The following is a 16,893-nucleotide window of genomic DNA, read 5'->3' on the forward strand; positions in this document are numbered from 1 at the left end:
ACAATTCAAATGAGACACAGGAGTTGAAACAATTAATTCAGAATATACAGACAGACATGGAAAACCTCAAAAAAAAATCAAATCAATGAATTGAAGGAGAATATAAAGAAGGCAAGGAATGAACAAAAAGAAATCGAAAGTCTGAAAAAACAAATCACAAAACTTATGGGAATGAAAGGCACAGTAGAAGAGATGAAAAAAACAATGGAAACCTATAATGGTAGATTTTGAGAGGCATAGGATTAGTGAACAGGAGGACGGAACATCTGAAATCCAACATGAAAAAGGAAATATAAGGAAAAATACGAGCAGGGACTCAGGAAACTGAAGGACAATATGAAACGCACAAATATATGTCTTGTGGGTGTCCCAGAAGGAGAAGAGAAGGGAAAAGGAGGAGAAAAACTAATGGAGGAAATTTTCACTGAAAATTTCCCAACTCTTATGAAAGACTTAAAATTACAGATCCAAGAAGTGCAGCGTACCCCAAAGAGAACAGATCCAAATAGACATACTCCAAGACACTTACTAATCAGAATGTCAGAGGTCAAAGAGAAAGAGAGAATCTTGAAAGCAGCAAGAGAAAAGCAATTCATCACATACAAGGGAAGCCCAATAAGAGCATGCATAGATTTCTCAGCAGAAACATAGAGGTGAGAAGACAGTGGGATGATATATTTAAGTTACTAAAAGAGGAAATCTGCCAACCAAGAATTCTATATCCAGCAAAATTGTCCTTCAAAAATGAGGGAGAAATTAAAACATTTTCAGACAAAAAAATCACTGAGAGAATCTGTGATCAAGAGACCAGCTCTGTAAGAAATACTAAAGGGAACACTAGAGACAGGTACGAAAAGACAGAAGAGAGAGGTGTGGAGAAGGGTATAGAAAGGAAGACTATGAGTAAAGGTAAAAAGAAGGAAAATTAGATAGGACATATAAAATCCAAAAGGCAAAATGGTAGAAGAAAGTACTACCTGTACAGTAATAAAACTAAATGTTAATGGATTAAACTCCCCAATCAAAAGACACAGACTGGCAGAATGGATTAAAAAACAGGACCTATCTATATGCAGTCTACAGGAAACATATCTTAGACCCAAGGATAAACATAGGTTGAAAGTGAAAGGTTGGGAAAAGCTATTTCATGCAAATAACAATCAGAAAAGAACAGGAGTAGCTATACTAATATCCAACAAATCAGACATCAAGTGTAAAAGAGTTAAAAGAGACAAAGGAGGATACTATGTATTAATAAAAGAAACAATTCAGCACGAAGACATAACAATCATAAATATTTATGCACTGAACAAGAATGCTTCAAAATACATGTGGCAAACACTGAAAAGAGAAATAGACACATCTACCATAATAGTTGGAGACTTCAATTCCACACTCTCATCAATGGAAAGACCATGTAGACACAGAATCAATAAAGAAACAGAGAATTTGAATAATACAATAAATGAGCTAGACTTAACAGAGAGTTATAGAACATTACACCCCACAAAAGCAGGATACACCTTTTTCTCAAGTGCTCATGGATCATACACCTTTTTCTCAAGTGCTCATGGATCATTCTCAAGGATAGACCATATGCAGGGTCACAAAGCAAGTCTCAATAAATTTAAAAAGATTGAAATCATACAGAACACTTTCTCAGATCATAAAGGAATGAAGTTGGAAATCAATAATAGGCAGAGCGCCAGAAAATTCACAAATATGTGGAGGCTCAACAACACACTCTTAAACAACCAGTGGGTCAAGGGAGAAATCAGTAAATATCTCGAGGCAAATGAAAATGAAAACACAACATATCAAAACTATGGGACACAGCAAAGGCAGTGCTAAGAGGGAAATTTATTGTCCTAAATGCCTATATCAAAAAAGAAGAAAGGGCAAAAATCAAGGAATTAACTTTCTATTTGGAAGAAGTATAGAAAGAACAGCAACCTAACCCCAAAGCAAGCAATAGGAAAGAAATAATGAAGATTAGAACAGAAATAAATGAAATTGAGAACATGAAAACAATTGAGAAAATCAATAAAACCAGAAGCTGGTTTTATGAGAAATCAGTAAGTTTGATGGACCTTTAGCAAGAATGACAAAAAGAAGAAGAGAGAGGATGCAAATAAATAAGATCAGAAATGGAAGCAATCATTCTAATCTTGGTTTCTTTATGTGTAACATGTCTTTTTCCTCTGCCAACTTTTAAGATTTTTCTATTTATCCTTGGTTTTCATAAATTTGATTATGATATCCCTTGATATGGTCTTCTTTATATTTATCCTTCTTGGGCTTTGCTGGGTGTCTAAGACTGGTGGATTGATGGTTTTAATCAAATCTAGAATTTTTTTCTCCTCTACCTCTGAGACGTCAATTATGTATATATTTTTTTATGCTGGACCATTTAACATTGTTCCATGGGCCCTATTCCCTGCCTGCTGCTCCCCTACCCAACCCATCCCTTTTGTTCTTTGTATTTCAGTTTGAAGAGTGTCTGATGTCCTGTCTTAAAGTTCACTGATTGTGACAGATAGCTTCTGAAATGGCTCTGAAAGATCTCTGGCGTTCATTCCCTTGTTATAATCCCCCTGTTCTCATTTGTGGGTTGGACCTAGCGACTTGCATCTAGTGAGCAGAATATAGCAAAAGTGAGAGTATGATTTCTGTGATCATGAGACTGAGAGTTCTTTCTTGCTAACACTCTTCCTCTCTCTCTGTCTCTTGCTCCGTTTGATGAAGCCAATTGCCATTTTGTAAACTTTCCCCTAAGAAGAGGCCCAAGTGAAAAGGAACAGAGGGCATCTGAAAGGAGCCGAATCCTGCCAATAACCACTCAGTGGGCTTGGAAGCAGATTCTGTCCCAGTTGAAACTTGAGACTGAACCATGAGATGACTAAGGCCTTGGTCTATACCTTGATTGCAGCCTGCTGAGGAACACTGAGCCAGAGGATCCAGCTTAACTCTGCCAGATTCTTGATCCACAAAAACTGTGAGACATAAATGTGATTGTTGCTTGAATCACTAAGTTTTGGGATAATTTGTTACATGGATATAAATACTAACACACTGACCTTTTTTTCCTACATTGTCTAATCTCTTATTAAACCCATCAACAAATTTTCTGATTTAGGTATTGTTTTCTGCAACTTTAGAATTTTCATTCAGTTTTTAAAAATTTTCATTTCTCTTTTGAGTTCTTGCTTTTTTAAAGTTCTTGCTTTTTTAAAGTTCTTGAACATATATATATAATAGTTATTTTAAAGTATTCATCTGCTAATTCTATTGTCTGTTATTTCTGGGTCTGTTTCTATTGACTGCCTTTTTTTCCTGGTTATTGGACACATTTTCCTGCTTTGGCATGTCTAGTAATTTTTAATTGAATGCCGAACACTAGAAAGGTCACAATGCTGAGTGTCTGGATTTTGCTGTCTCCCTTTATAGTGTACTAGGCTTAGTCTGCAAAAGCAGTTAATTTACTTGCAGAACAGTTTGGTTCTTTCAAGACTCCTTTTATAGCTTTGTTAGGAAAGGACTAGATTAGTGTACAATACAGGGCTAACTTATTGCTACTCGTAAGGCACAGCCTTTCTGGAATCTCTACTAAATGCTTCTAGTTAGCAAGAACTCTAGTTTATAGTACCTCAGAAGTTTTCCTTGTCCAGACTTGTAAGGACCTACCTTAGGTATGCACAGCATGGCACACAGTGATTCATGGGGATCACATGAAAATTTCTGGAGCTCTTTCTCAGTGTAGCTTTCTCCTCACTCTGCTCTGCAAATTCCAGTTGGCTCAGCCTTCTCCAACTCCTATTTCTGTCTCCTCAGCTCAGTGAGACTGCTGTATTCTCCTTGGTTCTCCCTCCCAGGGCTGCAGTCTGGAAAGTACCTCCAGGAGGAAAGCTTCTCCTGGAAGCTTCCCTTCCCTCAGGAATTATAGTTCTGCACTGCTTATTGTTCAAATAAAAGAAAAAAGTTCCTTATATTTTGTCCAGTTTTCTAGTTGTTTATGCTAGAAGAGCTTGTCTCACAGAAGGTGCCTATGGGGTTCTGGTAAGCAATACATATTTTATATTAATGAAAGTATGGCTTACTTTTCCAGGTCTATGGGAATAACTTAAGCCCTAGGCGCTCCATTTATTTATAATGAAAATACAACTGGCAGGAAGAAAGGGAAAAATTTTTCCATTGTTTATCCAGCTGAGAAAATGTTCACACAGTTTCTCCTTGGGGAACAGTCCTGTCTTTACCCTCCTCCTCTCAATTAAGATAGCTTCTGATGTTAAAATCAAGAAAGAAGAAATGGTAATCAAGATCTAGGAAAACACAAAGTATATGCAGTTTTTATTATATTTGGATAATTGTTTTGCCATTATGGGTGCTGTTTTAGTTCCCAGACTTCTCAAAGAAAAAACCATGAAATGGGCTGGGTTAAAGGATGGGAATTTATTCGCTCACGGTTTTGAGGCCAGGAAAATGCTCAAATCAAGCTATCATCAAGGCAATGTTTTCTTCCCAAAGACTGGCTGCTGGTGATTCCTGGTTCCTCTGTCACACGGCAAGGCACATGGTGGTGTCTGCTGCTCTCTCCCTGCTCTTCTGGGTTCTCACTGATTTCAGCTTCTTGTTTCCATGGCTTTCTCTCTGTCTGAATTTCATTCTCTTATAAAGTAACAGGATTAAGAGCCATCCTAATTGAAGTGGGTCAAATTTTATCTGAAGTAGCCCCATCAAAAGGTCCTGCTTACAATGGGTTCACACCCACGGGAATGGATAAAATTTTTTTCTTCTTCTTTCCCATGGGCAGGTACCGGGGATCGAACCCGGGTCTCCAGCATGGCAGGCAAGAACTCTACCTGCTGAGTCACCATGGCCCACGGGAATGGATACATTTAACATATTTGCCTTCAAACTACCACAGGTGCATAAGATCTAAGTCAACAACTAATTGAAAACTTAATAGCTAGAAGGCTTCTTGGAGGGAAAAAAAATTGACACCCCCAAAATGTTTTCTATATTCACATAAATCATATTCCAACCAACAAATGCAAATTCTTTCTTGCTATATTAGTAAGTCTTAGAGAAAAAATGAAGAAAGTTTTCTGAAAATATAAGATAACCTACTGAGTACCTTAGATCCAGCCAGTTTTCCTCACAAACCCAGACATTCTTAAAGGTTATATAGTTAGCAAATACACCCCCAATATTCTTTCTGAGCAACTGTAGGCACCTTATAATAAGTATGGGAAGTGTGCTCTTTTTTTATCATCTGTCTTAGGCTCAGAGTAGAATCTCCTGGCTCCTAAAAACATACAGTGTTGATCCTTCTGGAGACCATGAGCTGTACCAAACATCTCTTTTCCAGGAACTACAAAGACAAGCACACTTGTTCATTTATCATATGCTGCAGGTAAACAGCAATATTTGTTTAAGAATTAGAAGTTGAGTTTGCCTTGTCACTACAACCCTGAAAAGTTCTCTACTGTCCCTCCATAGCGCTGATAAAGAGCCATACTTGTTCTTAACTGATTCTAAATTCCAAAAACACTTTTAAATGCTCAACATACCTAGGAAGAATTAGAGAAAGAGTCACTGAACACAGACTATAGCCCTGGGTAGAAGCAGCTGAATTTCTGGAATCTGTAGCTGGGAGTATAAACAGGTATGCCTAGAGCAAAAGTCAGGTGTCAGGAAATGATGACAAGATCAGTCAATGGGATACACGCTGGGTGGCTCCCACTGGCTGAGTTCTCATGATCCTGGTCAATGCTGCCCGCCACAGCAAACTGTTTCCTGAAACACAGTGATGGCCTATTTAATAGACCACAGCTTGGGGTTACTGGAAACCAACCTGGGTCAGACAACTAAGAATGCAACACTGCCATTAAATGATGTAAACTGACCCCACACTTATAGTTTTTTGCTACTTTTATCCTGTGACACATTCATTCCAGGTCCTTCCCTCCCACAAACTTGGAAAAATTGAGGTGGATCCTGGGTTGCCCAAACCTGTCTCCACAGCAGCTCCCTTGTTTTGGAAGGAGATGATAAATAAATCAAAATGCATTAAGCAGCACTTCCACAGGCACTTGCCTCCTTCACTGAATGTGCACCTCATCAATCACACTATTGTCTGCTTGAAAGGCAAGCCTTGTAAATGTCATATCCACTCAGGCCCAAGGAGAGGCGCATCCAAATGCAGCAAGGAGTTTTAATTGGATAGTGTAATTAAACTAAAAAAAACCCCAGCAGACTCCCTTTGACAGGATAGATGAAGACCCCTTTTAATAGGGCTAGGAAACATATCTGTTAAAAGGATGAGGCACTGCCTACTCCTGATTGTGCTCCAGAGTACTCTTATGAAAAGGCAATTCAATAACTGGGGCATTTAGTATGTTAGAGTCAGTTATGTTCTGTAATCAGGTAGTACTTACCGTATTTGATCTGGAACTGATTAAATAAGTCCTTTTCAGAGAATAAAAACACACCATAGCTTCTTCATCTAATGTCTGGAGTGCCCAGGTACCTGGGATTTGAAAGAGTCCTCCTGGGCTACAGGTTCATTCAGGTATAAATGCAGGTGCCTTCCTTCCCACGGCCTGCAGCATGTCAGTATGGTTATGGATACCCACCCACCCACCTCAAGACTGTAATCAGCTCTTCAAACCAGCTGTGACTAACAGTCACCCTTATTTTCCTTTCACAGATTCTTATGAGCACCTAAAAATATAACAAAGTTCTTGCTCTGACAAAGTTTCTGGGTACCTGCTTCTTTAGGAACTGGAATGCCTGTCACATCTGTTTGGGTGTTTATGTGTGTGTGTTTTCTCTGCTGAAACTGTCAAACAGAGAGAAAAGAAATCAGGTGGCTAGAGGATTACATGTATGGGCTAGAACATGTCCAGGTTGATTTTAGTAACAAAATTCTGAGTCCTTTGCTGGGAGAGGGGTTGGGGATCACACACAGATATATTCACACACACACACACACACACACTAGAGGGCTGCAGCTCCACAAACAAGGTAACAGAGTTAGTGAGAACATGTGAAGAGGTTTGTATCTAGACAGGGCTGTCTTACAAGTAGCCCATAACAACCCCTTTCAGATGGAAGGCTAGTGTTCCAAGGACAAGGTTATGGAGCAGAGTATCTGGCTAGATCAAGAAAACCTCTAAGCTGGGGGAATGAGAAGACTCAGGAGGAATGCAGAAGCAAGATTTTGGACTTCTCCATCTACAGCTATCCAAAAGGTCAGATGCTTTGTTTTATTTACACAAACCCTAAAATCTGTTTTCATGGGCCCTCATACTGAATTTTCTTTTTAAAGGATGGTGAAGGGTTTGTTTGATGACAGATTTTAACCCTCCACAAAGCCTGCTTGGAGGTCTGTTTGCAAACCTTTGAACACTTTTAAATCCTGGTCTTTCACTGTGGGTTGATGAAATCACTACAAACAAATAAACAAATGCATATAATCTATGGGAACTAGATACTGAATTAAACCATCAAATACCTGTAGGTTTAAATGAGAACCACATAAAAGCACTTCAGCCATCAATTTGGCTATCACTTCTAGCCAGTATGAATTCTGCTGGAAAAGCTATTTTCGTGCAGATGTGGAATTCAATGGGAAAGACTGACTCGTGTACTAACATCAATCAAAATGTCAACTTCACTGGCAGCTCTCAACAGTAAGGCAGGTTCAAAGGTCACAGGATAAAGAAAAAGCCAAGCTCTGGTTCAGCTCCAATATCTCCTCGGTAGAAGTCTTGCAAAAGTACCCCCTTCTGTATTAGCCTTGCTTTCATTAATCTTCTTGCCATCTTCTTTAACTAGTCATGCAGAACCGCTCGATAGCAAGACATATAATGGGGAAGGCCCTGTGCCTATTACCACGTTAACATTCTCTTAAGCCCCAGTGCAACAATGGAATGGGAAGGCAAAGGAAATCTGCGACTGCAGGGTGCAGTGCAGGCAATTCAATTACAGCCTGGGCTTACCTATGTACTTCTGACCTATAAAACACAAGAGGCCTTTGTGTCTAACTGGCTTGGCCATTAAGGTTGCTGAAGATCACAACAATGCTGATCTTTTCTATTTAAACCAAATCAATGTGGACAAATCATTATTCAGTAGCTTTAATTTAATTAGTAAATTAAATACACTACTTTACAGATCTTGTCAAATACTTATGAAAAGAAAGATTCATTTATGCGGGAGGTCACCAATAAGCCCAGCTAATTTAACTTAAAGCCGTAACTGAAGCTCATCTAAAATATCTATCAGGTTCTATTCACTAGGGTTTAATGGCCTCCTGAGGTGTGATCAATTTATAATCCCCAAGACTTCCTATTTTATACCCAAATAATGTTTTGGACAAAAAAAGCCCCAAAAACCAAAAAAAAAACCCCAACAAAAAACAAACAGCAACAACCAAAACAAACACTCCACCTTTCCCCTGCCACCAACATAACCAGCATTAACAAAATCATATTTCCTTTAAATTATACTACTGCAAGAGAACATAATCAGGTTACCTCTATTATGTTGCTTCCTTAAGATTTTATATTATCTATACTTAATTGAGATACAAAGCTCTTTTCAGCTATAAAGACTACAGGTACTTTATTAAGGTTTAAATCTTATTTCTTAATGATGGGATGCTTCCTTTAAGGATGTAAACCTGCACAACCTTATGATGAAACCAGATCTGGCATGGCTGGTATTTTATTTACAGGTGGAGAGTATCTGATGGGTGCTAGTTTTACAAAAAGGTCCTTGCTTTTGTTTCAGTGTTAGAAGTCAGGGTTAGCACTAAAAAAAAAACCTGCATTCAAAGTTTGTCCGTACCTATATAAGGATGGTAAATTCTTTCTCTGAGGCATTTTAACCTTGGTAGTTTCTCATATAGAAGCATTTTCCTCTCTTATGTGCTATACACATCTTTGTTCAGTTAAAATGATTGAAATTAATTCATCTGTTAGACACCTGTGACATCCTTCAAACTAGCAAAAGGTATCCTAATGAGTGGCAAAACTAGTTTGAGCAATTGCTGATTTAAATAATAATGGTAGCATGCAGCTTTTTTTTTAATCTAGAAAAAGCAGAATTTATTTTTAATTTCTCAGTGCTTGCTTATGATACAAAGAATTTCTCAAACAACTCTTTTAAGGGTCCATATTATATGTACAATTTTTTTAAAGGCACGATCTATTTAGCCATTAAGTTTCAGGTCCTTAAACATTCACAGGAATAGAACAATAAATCTTCCCTCTGAAACATGGCCTAAGAGGGAGAAGTTCAGGGTAAAGGAAAGAGAGTCACAGAACTGCTATTTATGAAGTACAGCTTCAGAGTGCGTCTTTCTGATTCCATAACATGTAATTATGTGTCTCACTGCCGGAGTTCTAATGCTCAGTCCCTTTGCCAAATCAGCTATTTGCACACTTTTTGGATATGGCATGAATTAAATTTGAGTTGTGTTACTTATGAAGACCAAATTAGTGGTTTGACAGTGACATTCTCAATAAACACTGCAAACTCGCCATATTTGAAGGTTTTAAAGATCATTTCTTTTCTGTTCAGAATTATAACAAACACGTTTCAAGTAAGACTGGGAACAACTTCATTATCTTCCCAATACTTAATGCCTTTTTGTAAAGAAGGCTGCTGTTTTCACAACTAAATTATTCTAGTTGGTCACACATTCCAGTCTTCAGCAAGACACTTGTGTTACAAGAGATAAAAACATGGAAAAGGAAATATATTGCAGAAATCAAAAACCTTATCTACTTCTAGACTCTGTCTCTTTGCCATAATTCATTCAAGAAGGTCCCAAGAATAATTTTTGATGTAAACTCAGCTACAAGCATACATCACTATACTGATAAAAATCACACGCTAAACTTATGAAATATAGTGACTTTCATTTCTTTAGTGCTGTTAAAATAATTTTTTTCTAAGGTTCAACAGACAAAAAAGATAAAAAGTGTTACCATTAATCCTTAGAAAAAAAGAAGCGGCCCTACAAATTAATTCTGCATTCCGATGATGGTCAGAAGATCAACTTTTTAGATAAAGTCACTGAATTAATTTGATTAAGATATTGGAAATCATTAAATAGTATGCAAGCTAATTTGTTTAATACATTTTTGTTTGGGTGCTTTAAAATGTAAATTATGCTGAATAACTTTTAGTTTCTAAAATTTGGTCTTACTAAATTTAATTTCAAGTCAACAAGCATTTATTAAGGACAGTTCTGTACTAGGCACTCTATTGTTGAATGGGCATACAGAAACCCATTCCTGTATGGAGACAGGGTGGGGGTGAAAAGCAGACCTCAGATAACTACAGCGCAGTGTATGTAGTGCTTTGCCAGAGTTGTGTGCAAATTCTGATGGGCAAAGTTACAGAGAAAGGTTAACAATGAAGCTGGATCTTGAAAAATGAGTGGGCGGGGAGTGGTGAGGTAGAGATGCCGATCATCAGAGGAAGGTCAAGGAGGGAGGTATATTCCAGGCTGCGAGAATAAGAGAGGTATAAAATGCAAGGTGTGTTTGGGTCTGAGTAGTTCACAGTGACCAAAGCCCAAATTAAGGGCCAAGAGGTGGGAACTGGTTGTCAGTGTCTATAAAGGCTACGATAAAGAGTCTGAATTTTATTCTGTAAGCCTGAAATTTTGAAACCTTAAAAAAAAAAATCAGTAAAATCATTTAAATGCAGACTCCCAAACAGAAATAAAAAAAGCAGAATTCTTCTGTTTTGTTTTTTTGGCTGACGTGGGGGACCTCATGCCTATGTATGCCCTACAAACACAGACATACGTGTGCACACATACAGAGGCCTCTGAGGTCCCTGTGAGAGCCTTAGAGCTTGGAAGAACATTGTTGGAAAAGCACTGGTGTAGGTGACAGAGATTTAGGAAGTGCTTCACTGTGGCAGTTAGCCTTTTTGTTCAGAAAAATGTTACAATTTCTAGATTTATAAGTGAGAACCCAGAGTGAGAAAGGAAGAAACTTCTGTTAAGACCCACATGTGCACTTGTTTTTTAAGCACAGAACCATTCCTATTTCCATTTAATAGGAAAATAAAAGCAAAGACTCTCTTGCTGGATTATCAACACTGAAATGGTAGGGCACATGTCTGCTCTGTTTGCATTTGCCTTACCAGTGTCACACTCATGCAGACGTTTAATGACTTCTTGACTGACTAATTCCAAGAGAGCACAGGGAAGTGGGTAGCTGTGAATTTTTCCTTTGCCCCCTACTGGGGCAAGGTGTGTTACATCCTTTACTATTAAGTGCCTGAATTATAGTGCTCCTTGGCACAATGTGAGTCTTGGTGTGAGTGTCAGAGAAACCTGAACCCTGTTTCTAGTTCTTTCTCTGATATTTCCATTATAGCTTCTTATTCTATGCAATAAGTAAGCAATTAACTATCACTTTTCAGAGACACAGAATTTATAAAATGTTACTTTTCAAAGCATTTGGAGTCCTTGGGAAGAAAGATGCCAGACAATGACATCTTTATTGGCCAATAAACTGGAGTGTAAGGGATTAGGAAGAAGATATTTATCCAAAGCAGAAAGAATCCATCAACTTTGGGATAGGGACCCCAAAGCAGCAGACAATTTTCTCACCATCTTCTCCTGGCAGCCATCTTGCAGAGTTTAAGGTCTCACTGATGACAGGAATGGTGAGGAGGGGGGTGAGAACAGCTTTAACCCTCTTCCCACACCACCATGTTCTCCCTTCTTGCCAAGGTAATGAATCAAAAGGAGAGTAAATAGCCCAACATACATGGATTTGACAAAAAAATTAAATACCCACCCATAATGAGGTGATGTATATGTGCTCAATCCGTAAGCTTCCTTTAGTGGCTCTGTGCCCTTTAGGTTCTTTTTTAGTTAATATTATCTCAAAGACTTAACCACATTATATATAAACACTTGCCAGTCTCTACAATTCAAACTGTTCCCTTTGAGTATGTAATTCCTTATAACATTGGTTCTCATATTTAGTGGACATTGAGTAATATAGAGGAGTAACAAAAATTACATATTTGCACCTTATCCCAAGTTACTGAATAAGTATCTACAAGGATGGGCCCTGGGTAACTGCATTTTAAACAGGCTCTGAAGACAATGCTGATACTACCAGAGTTTGAAAACGATTGCCTTAGACCTTCTCAAACCAACTAATGAATCCTTATATAATTTAAACTTTTTCTTCCATGGAGGAAATTCAGAGTGATCTATATGTCCTTTCTGCCCCCCTGGATGATACTGGAGTCCTAAAAATGATTAATGTAAATGCTAACCTCAATTACTTAACTGCAAAAATATAATATGACAACACATATAACCAGAGTGTATCTACTTTGACAGAATGCCAACCCAGCAGTGATCTCTTCTGTACAACCAGGCAGGATTTTAATTATGAGCTGGTAAGTCATGTAGCTGCCAATAATCTGGGAAGTGTTGATACTTCCTGCCTGACATATCTAAATCTAGTCTTCAGCTGCCATGGGAAATCTCCCAGTTTCCCTTGATCTGGCATGGAAGAAATGACTGGTTAAGTCACCTAAATGGGAAGGGGAAGGGAACACAAAGTGAAATGATGGCCTTGATGAGTGCAAGTTCTCAGGAGGAATTTGCCCCTTTGCCCACAGTCCCTAGGGTAGGACAGCTGAGGTCAAAAAGCAAGGGCTGAGAGGCATTCTGCTGCCATCAAGACTGAACAGGATAGAAACTCATGTCAGGACCTGGGCACCTTAATACAATCCCAATTGATTAAAAGAAATTTCTGGTAATGAATTAAACAGACGCAAGGGAAAAAGGACACGAAGGCAATATATTCTCCTGGCACCCAGCACATAGAGGGGAAGGGGGGTAGGTGGAGAGAGAAAAGAGACATAAATAACAGGGACTACTCACTGGGGCTTTTTTCTTCAGCAAGGTCACAGGCACAGAGCAGGTCAGAATCAATTGATATGGGTTTCTGCTTAATCCAAAACTTAGTGCTGGCTTTCTGATTCGTAACAGGGTCTATCTCTACCTTGTCTCCAGAGATACCTGTAAGGCCAAGGGGAAGACAAAAAAGAAGCCACAAGAAGTGGAAGGTATAAGTGATTTCAGTATCATCATTTGAACTGCTTTATAAAATCCTATACTGACATAAAAAGAGCTCTCTCTTAGGACTCTAGAGAATGCCAAGGGTTTCTTGAGACAGTCATAAAGGAGACTCCAAATGGTACCCATAAGTTGTACAATCTGGATTTCTAGGTGGGTGAATTAGGGAGGAAATAACCATAAAATATATAAATAGGTGTTAAGAAACATACTTTCCTAGACATAATATAAATACAATATAGTTTACCTAAATATTGTCAATCTATATTATCTCTATATTATAATGAAATAAATGATAATGTTAATAAAATTCATTTAAATTTTTCATCAGTTTTTTTTTTTTTTAAAGATGATCTAGGTTGAATGAATAAATCTGTACTATTACCTATGCCTAAACAGCTGAGCTACCAAGGAAAAGTTTCGAATCTGGAACAATCTTACCCACCAAAACAGCAAACACAGATCTCACTTCTTCTCTGCACTAAATAATTACCCAAGCTACACATAAAGAAAACTGCATGAGGACCAAGAGGGTCCTTTAAATAAAACCTTCCAAGTTCAAGTCTTGGAGCGTGGTTTCAGACTGTGGCAGTCATTGGTCCTCTGCTGAGGGAGAGATATAGCACTGGGTGTGAGCTTTATAACAGGAGTCCAGAATGTTAAACACTGGCACTTCAGGTTTCATTTTCAGAGCTGTGAAAGATACACAGTACAGTATCTGGGAGTAAAGGTGTTAAGAGAACAAAGGTAATGACCAGTATAGAAGGTGTTTTGGGATAACTATGGGATTACACTGTAATTGCTCTCCCACTACTTACTTAGTCTGACAGGCACGATTTCTTTTTCTCTCCCTTACAGAAAATTGAGGAATCAGTTTATGAAGTAGGACAAAAACTTGTATATGCCTTCTAGAGAGAGCCTCATATGGAATCTTAAAAGTAATTATATTTTCAGACCACAGTTAAAAGGTCAGGGTCAAAGTATAAAAGAGCAAAATGAAGTAAATATATAAGAAACAACTAAAATAATAAAATGTATAAACTGTAAATGAGAAAACAATCAAAGTTAATATATTTTACCATATTGTCTTTTATAACACCCAGAAATTTTTGAATGTATTTTGAAGAAACTTAGTAGGTCAAATGCAGAGAAAAGAAACAATTAAACAATTAAAACAAAATGCCCACAACTTTACCCTGACAGTAAATTAAAAAAAAAACAAAGAAAAAACCCAAAAAGTCAGCTACACATTCCACTCATTTCTGCTTTATTTTATGAATAAATAAATCCAAATTGCAGTTAAACAAAGGTAGAAGACTGTACAGATAAGAGTATAGTAGAGACACCTATTGTCTTCAGAGGAGACAATGTAGCAATAGTGCTTAATCTTAAATCATTAGTGTGGTCTTCTGTAAAGATGAACAAATTTTAATTTTTTAATTAATCAAACGCTGGAAGTTGGTATTAGACATATTTCAGGTACATCATATTTCAATTAGGCATAATGTCATAAGTCCAATTGTCTCTGGATGTGCAGGTCTAGGTAATTTCAGGAGGGCGAGAATGTATCAGGAGACAAATTTTATTACATTTCACTTAAAATAGATGATGACTACTAAGATACACTCTTCCCTTCAATTTGGTCATTAATTGTTTAAGATATGGGCATTTCTATAGTTCCCTGCAAGAAGTGCTTAAGTCATGGTTGCTGGTAGCAAGCAATTTTTTTCCCCTTCTTTCGCTTATTTTGACATTTATAAAAGTCAAAATGAGCACAGCAAAATAAATGTGCATATCTCTTATGTGGAAATAAACCCTGCCCCACATTCCGTTCTCAGAAAGATAGGGGGAGAATCATCACCAGAGAGACATGGTTTTAAAATTTTGTTCTACAGCCCTGCAACTCCTGAAGCCGTACGTAGTCAGTCAATATTGTTAATGTACCTTGTTAATTTGATAGGATTTGTCAGGTAACTCCACTGGAAAATTATATAAAACTGTTCCAGATGAAAAGATGATAGTGACATGAATTAAAGTGATAGAACAATAGTGGAATATAAACCAGAAATGACACCCAAAGTGGCTGTTGATTTATTGCTGCACTGAGTTTGGTTCTGGGCTCCCATGTATATTAGTGCTACAAATCTGGGTCCATTTAGCAGAGGGATGCTCATACATACATCACCAGCTCCTGCTCTAAGCCAAGGTCACTCCCCATCACATCAATCTTTTCAACAGAGCCTACTTCACAAAGCAGGACTTTTGTAACCATCTCAGATGAAACAGACTCTCATCCTCTTTCATCTTTCTTTTATCATGTAAAGTACACTTTAACTTCTATTATTTTTATCTGCAAATTGTTACTGTATATTCATCCATTATGGGCTGTATCTCTGCATCAATTGCCTAAGCTCTGCACCACCACAAGAACACTTCCAATGATGCCTTTTCCTGTGGTTATTGCATGGTCACTGTTCAGAGGGATCCCCAAGTCTGAAGTTTAGAGATGAGTATTTGGGAGACCAATACATTAGGTTCAAGACAGGGAGGAGGTCTTGGAGGAGGGGAAGGGGCAGGCAGGTGGAGAACCATTTAAATATCTGGTGTGTTCCAAAAAGGTTGTGCGTCATTCAGATTTTTTCTGAATCAAATCACATTTCCCACTGACTTCTAGTTTCAGATAGTTTATCTTCATTTTGGATTGATCTGCAATTGGCAGGGGCTCCCAACATTTTAGTTTTAAGTTTCTCTACCCTGCAAGCTTTCTGTCAAGTAGCTAATGATCTGTAAAACATTCACCTGCCTAGAGGAGTCATTATTTAAAGGAACCTGGAGGGGAATCTTTTCTGATGGGAAAAAAAATCCTCCTGTATATTAAACAATCTCACCCTACTTGGTGTGTGTGAGTCTCAGTTTCTTAAAGCAGAGCATGTGGACCCTATTAGCTTTTGCTGACAAGTCCACAGTTGGTGCCTAAGTCCAAAGAGCAGGCAGACCCCGCCGCTGAAGACAGTCTGTAGAATCCAGTTTGGAAGCAAACACAGAACTCACTCCCAGACTGGTCTGGGAGTCCCAGATCTCCTAGGTTGGAAGAAGACAGTTTGGTGCAGTGGAGACCTTTTAGAAGGCTGGTGCTACAGTTGAGGCCAGAGGTGAAGAGGGACAAAACAGAGCTCTGATTACAGGGAAAGATAGGAAGTACGTGTGTGTGGGGTGTAGGGATGAAGTGCATAAAAGACAAAAGTATTAGGATCACAAAAATGACAGTATGTGGGGAGTGGGGGAGAGGGACAAGTCAGAAAGGGTCATGGGGTGGTAAAGGGGGTTGGGGAGGAGGTTGTGGAAGCCAGGCTGGTGATACTCTCAAGTGGGGATGTCAAGCAGTGGTGGCTATAACCCACTTGCCATTTACTAATAGTTAAGGAGAATGAACAGGTTTTGGGCTGAGACAGCACGTTTCTATGTGATGGTAGAGATTTGAAGAGAAGAGGACTGCTGAATGCATGTTCCTTGTGGATCATTTTCCCCAAGGCCAAGGCCCAGGAACACAGAAATCATGAAACCCTTGGAGGCCCTCTGCCATTCTTGTTTCAGCAGGTTCAGGCACGAAGGATAATTTGTTGTAACCTTCTCCTTAGACTCAACAAATAAGATGCCAACTACAGATATACTTTCTACAATAACAGCTAACATTACTGACACCAACTATGTGTCAGCATGGTTAGAAATCCTTGGTGTACTTTAGTTCAAATCTCACAATA

At 38.3% G+C, this 16,893-nt stretch overlaps 1 protein-coding gene across 11 annotated transcripts in view; it reads right to left on the bottom strand.

Annotated features, from left to right (window-relative positions):
* The window catches only part of MAPKAP1 (MAPK associated protein 1), a 353,385-nt gene that overhangs the window by 22,427 nt on the left and 314,065 nt on the right, over nucleotides 1-16,893 (bottom strand). For 10 of the 11 annotated variants that reach the window (XM_077144983.1, XM_077144989.1, XM_077144944.1 and 7 more), the window contains one exon: nucleotides 12,938-13,075. In XM_077144983.1, the coding sequence (XP_077001098.1) occupies nucleotides 12,938-13,075 (138 nt within the window). Of the gene's footprint in view, nucleotides 1-12,937; nucleotides 13,076-16,893 lie in introns of those variants that run through there. The other variant, XR_013169319.1, reaches the window with a different exon arrangement.

The sequence above is a fragment of the Tamandua tetradactyla genome, chromosome 2 (assembly GCF_023851605.1).
Source record: "Tamandua tetradactyla isolate mTamTet1 chromosome 2, mTamTet1.pri, whole genome shotgun sequence".
Taxonomy (NCBI): domain Eukaryota; kingdom Metazoa; phylum Chordata; class Mammalia; order Pilosa; family Myrmecophagidae; genus Tamandua; species Tamandua tetradactyla.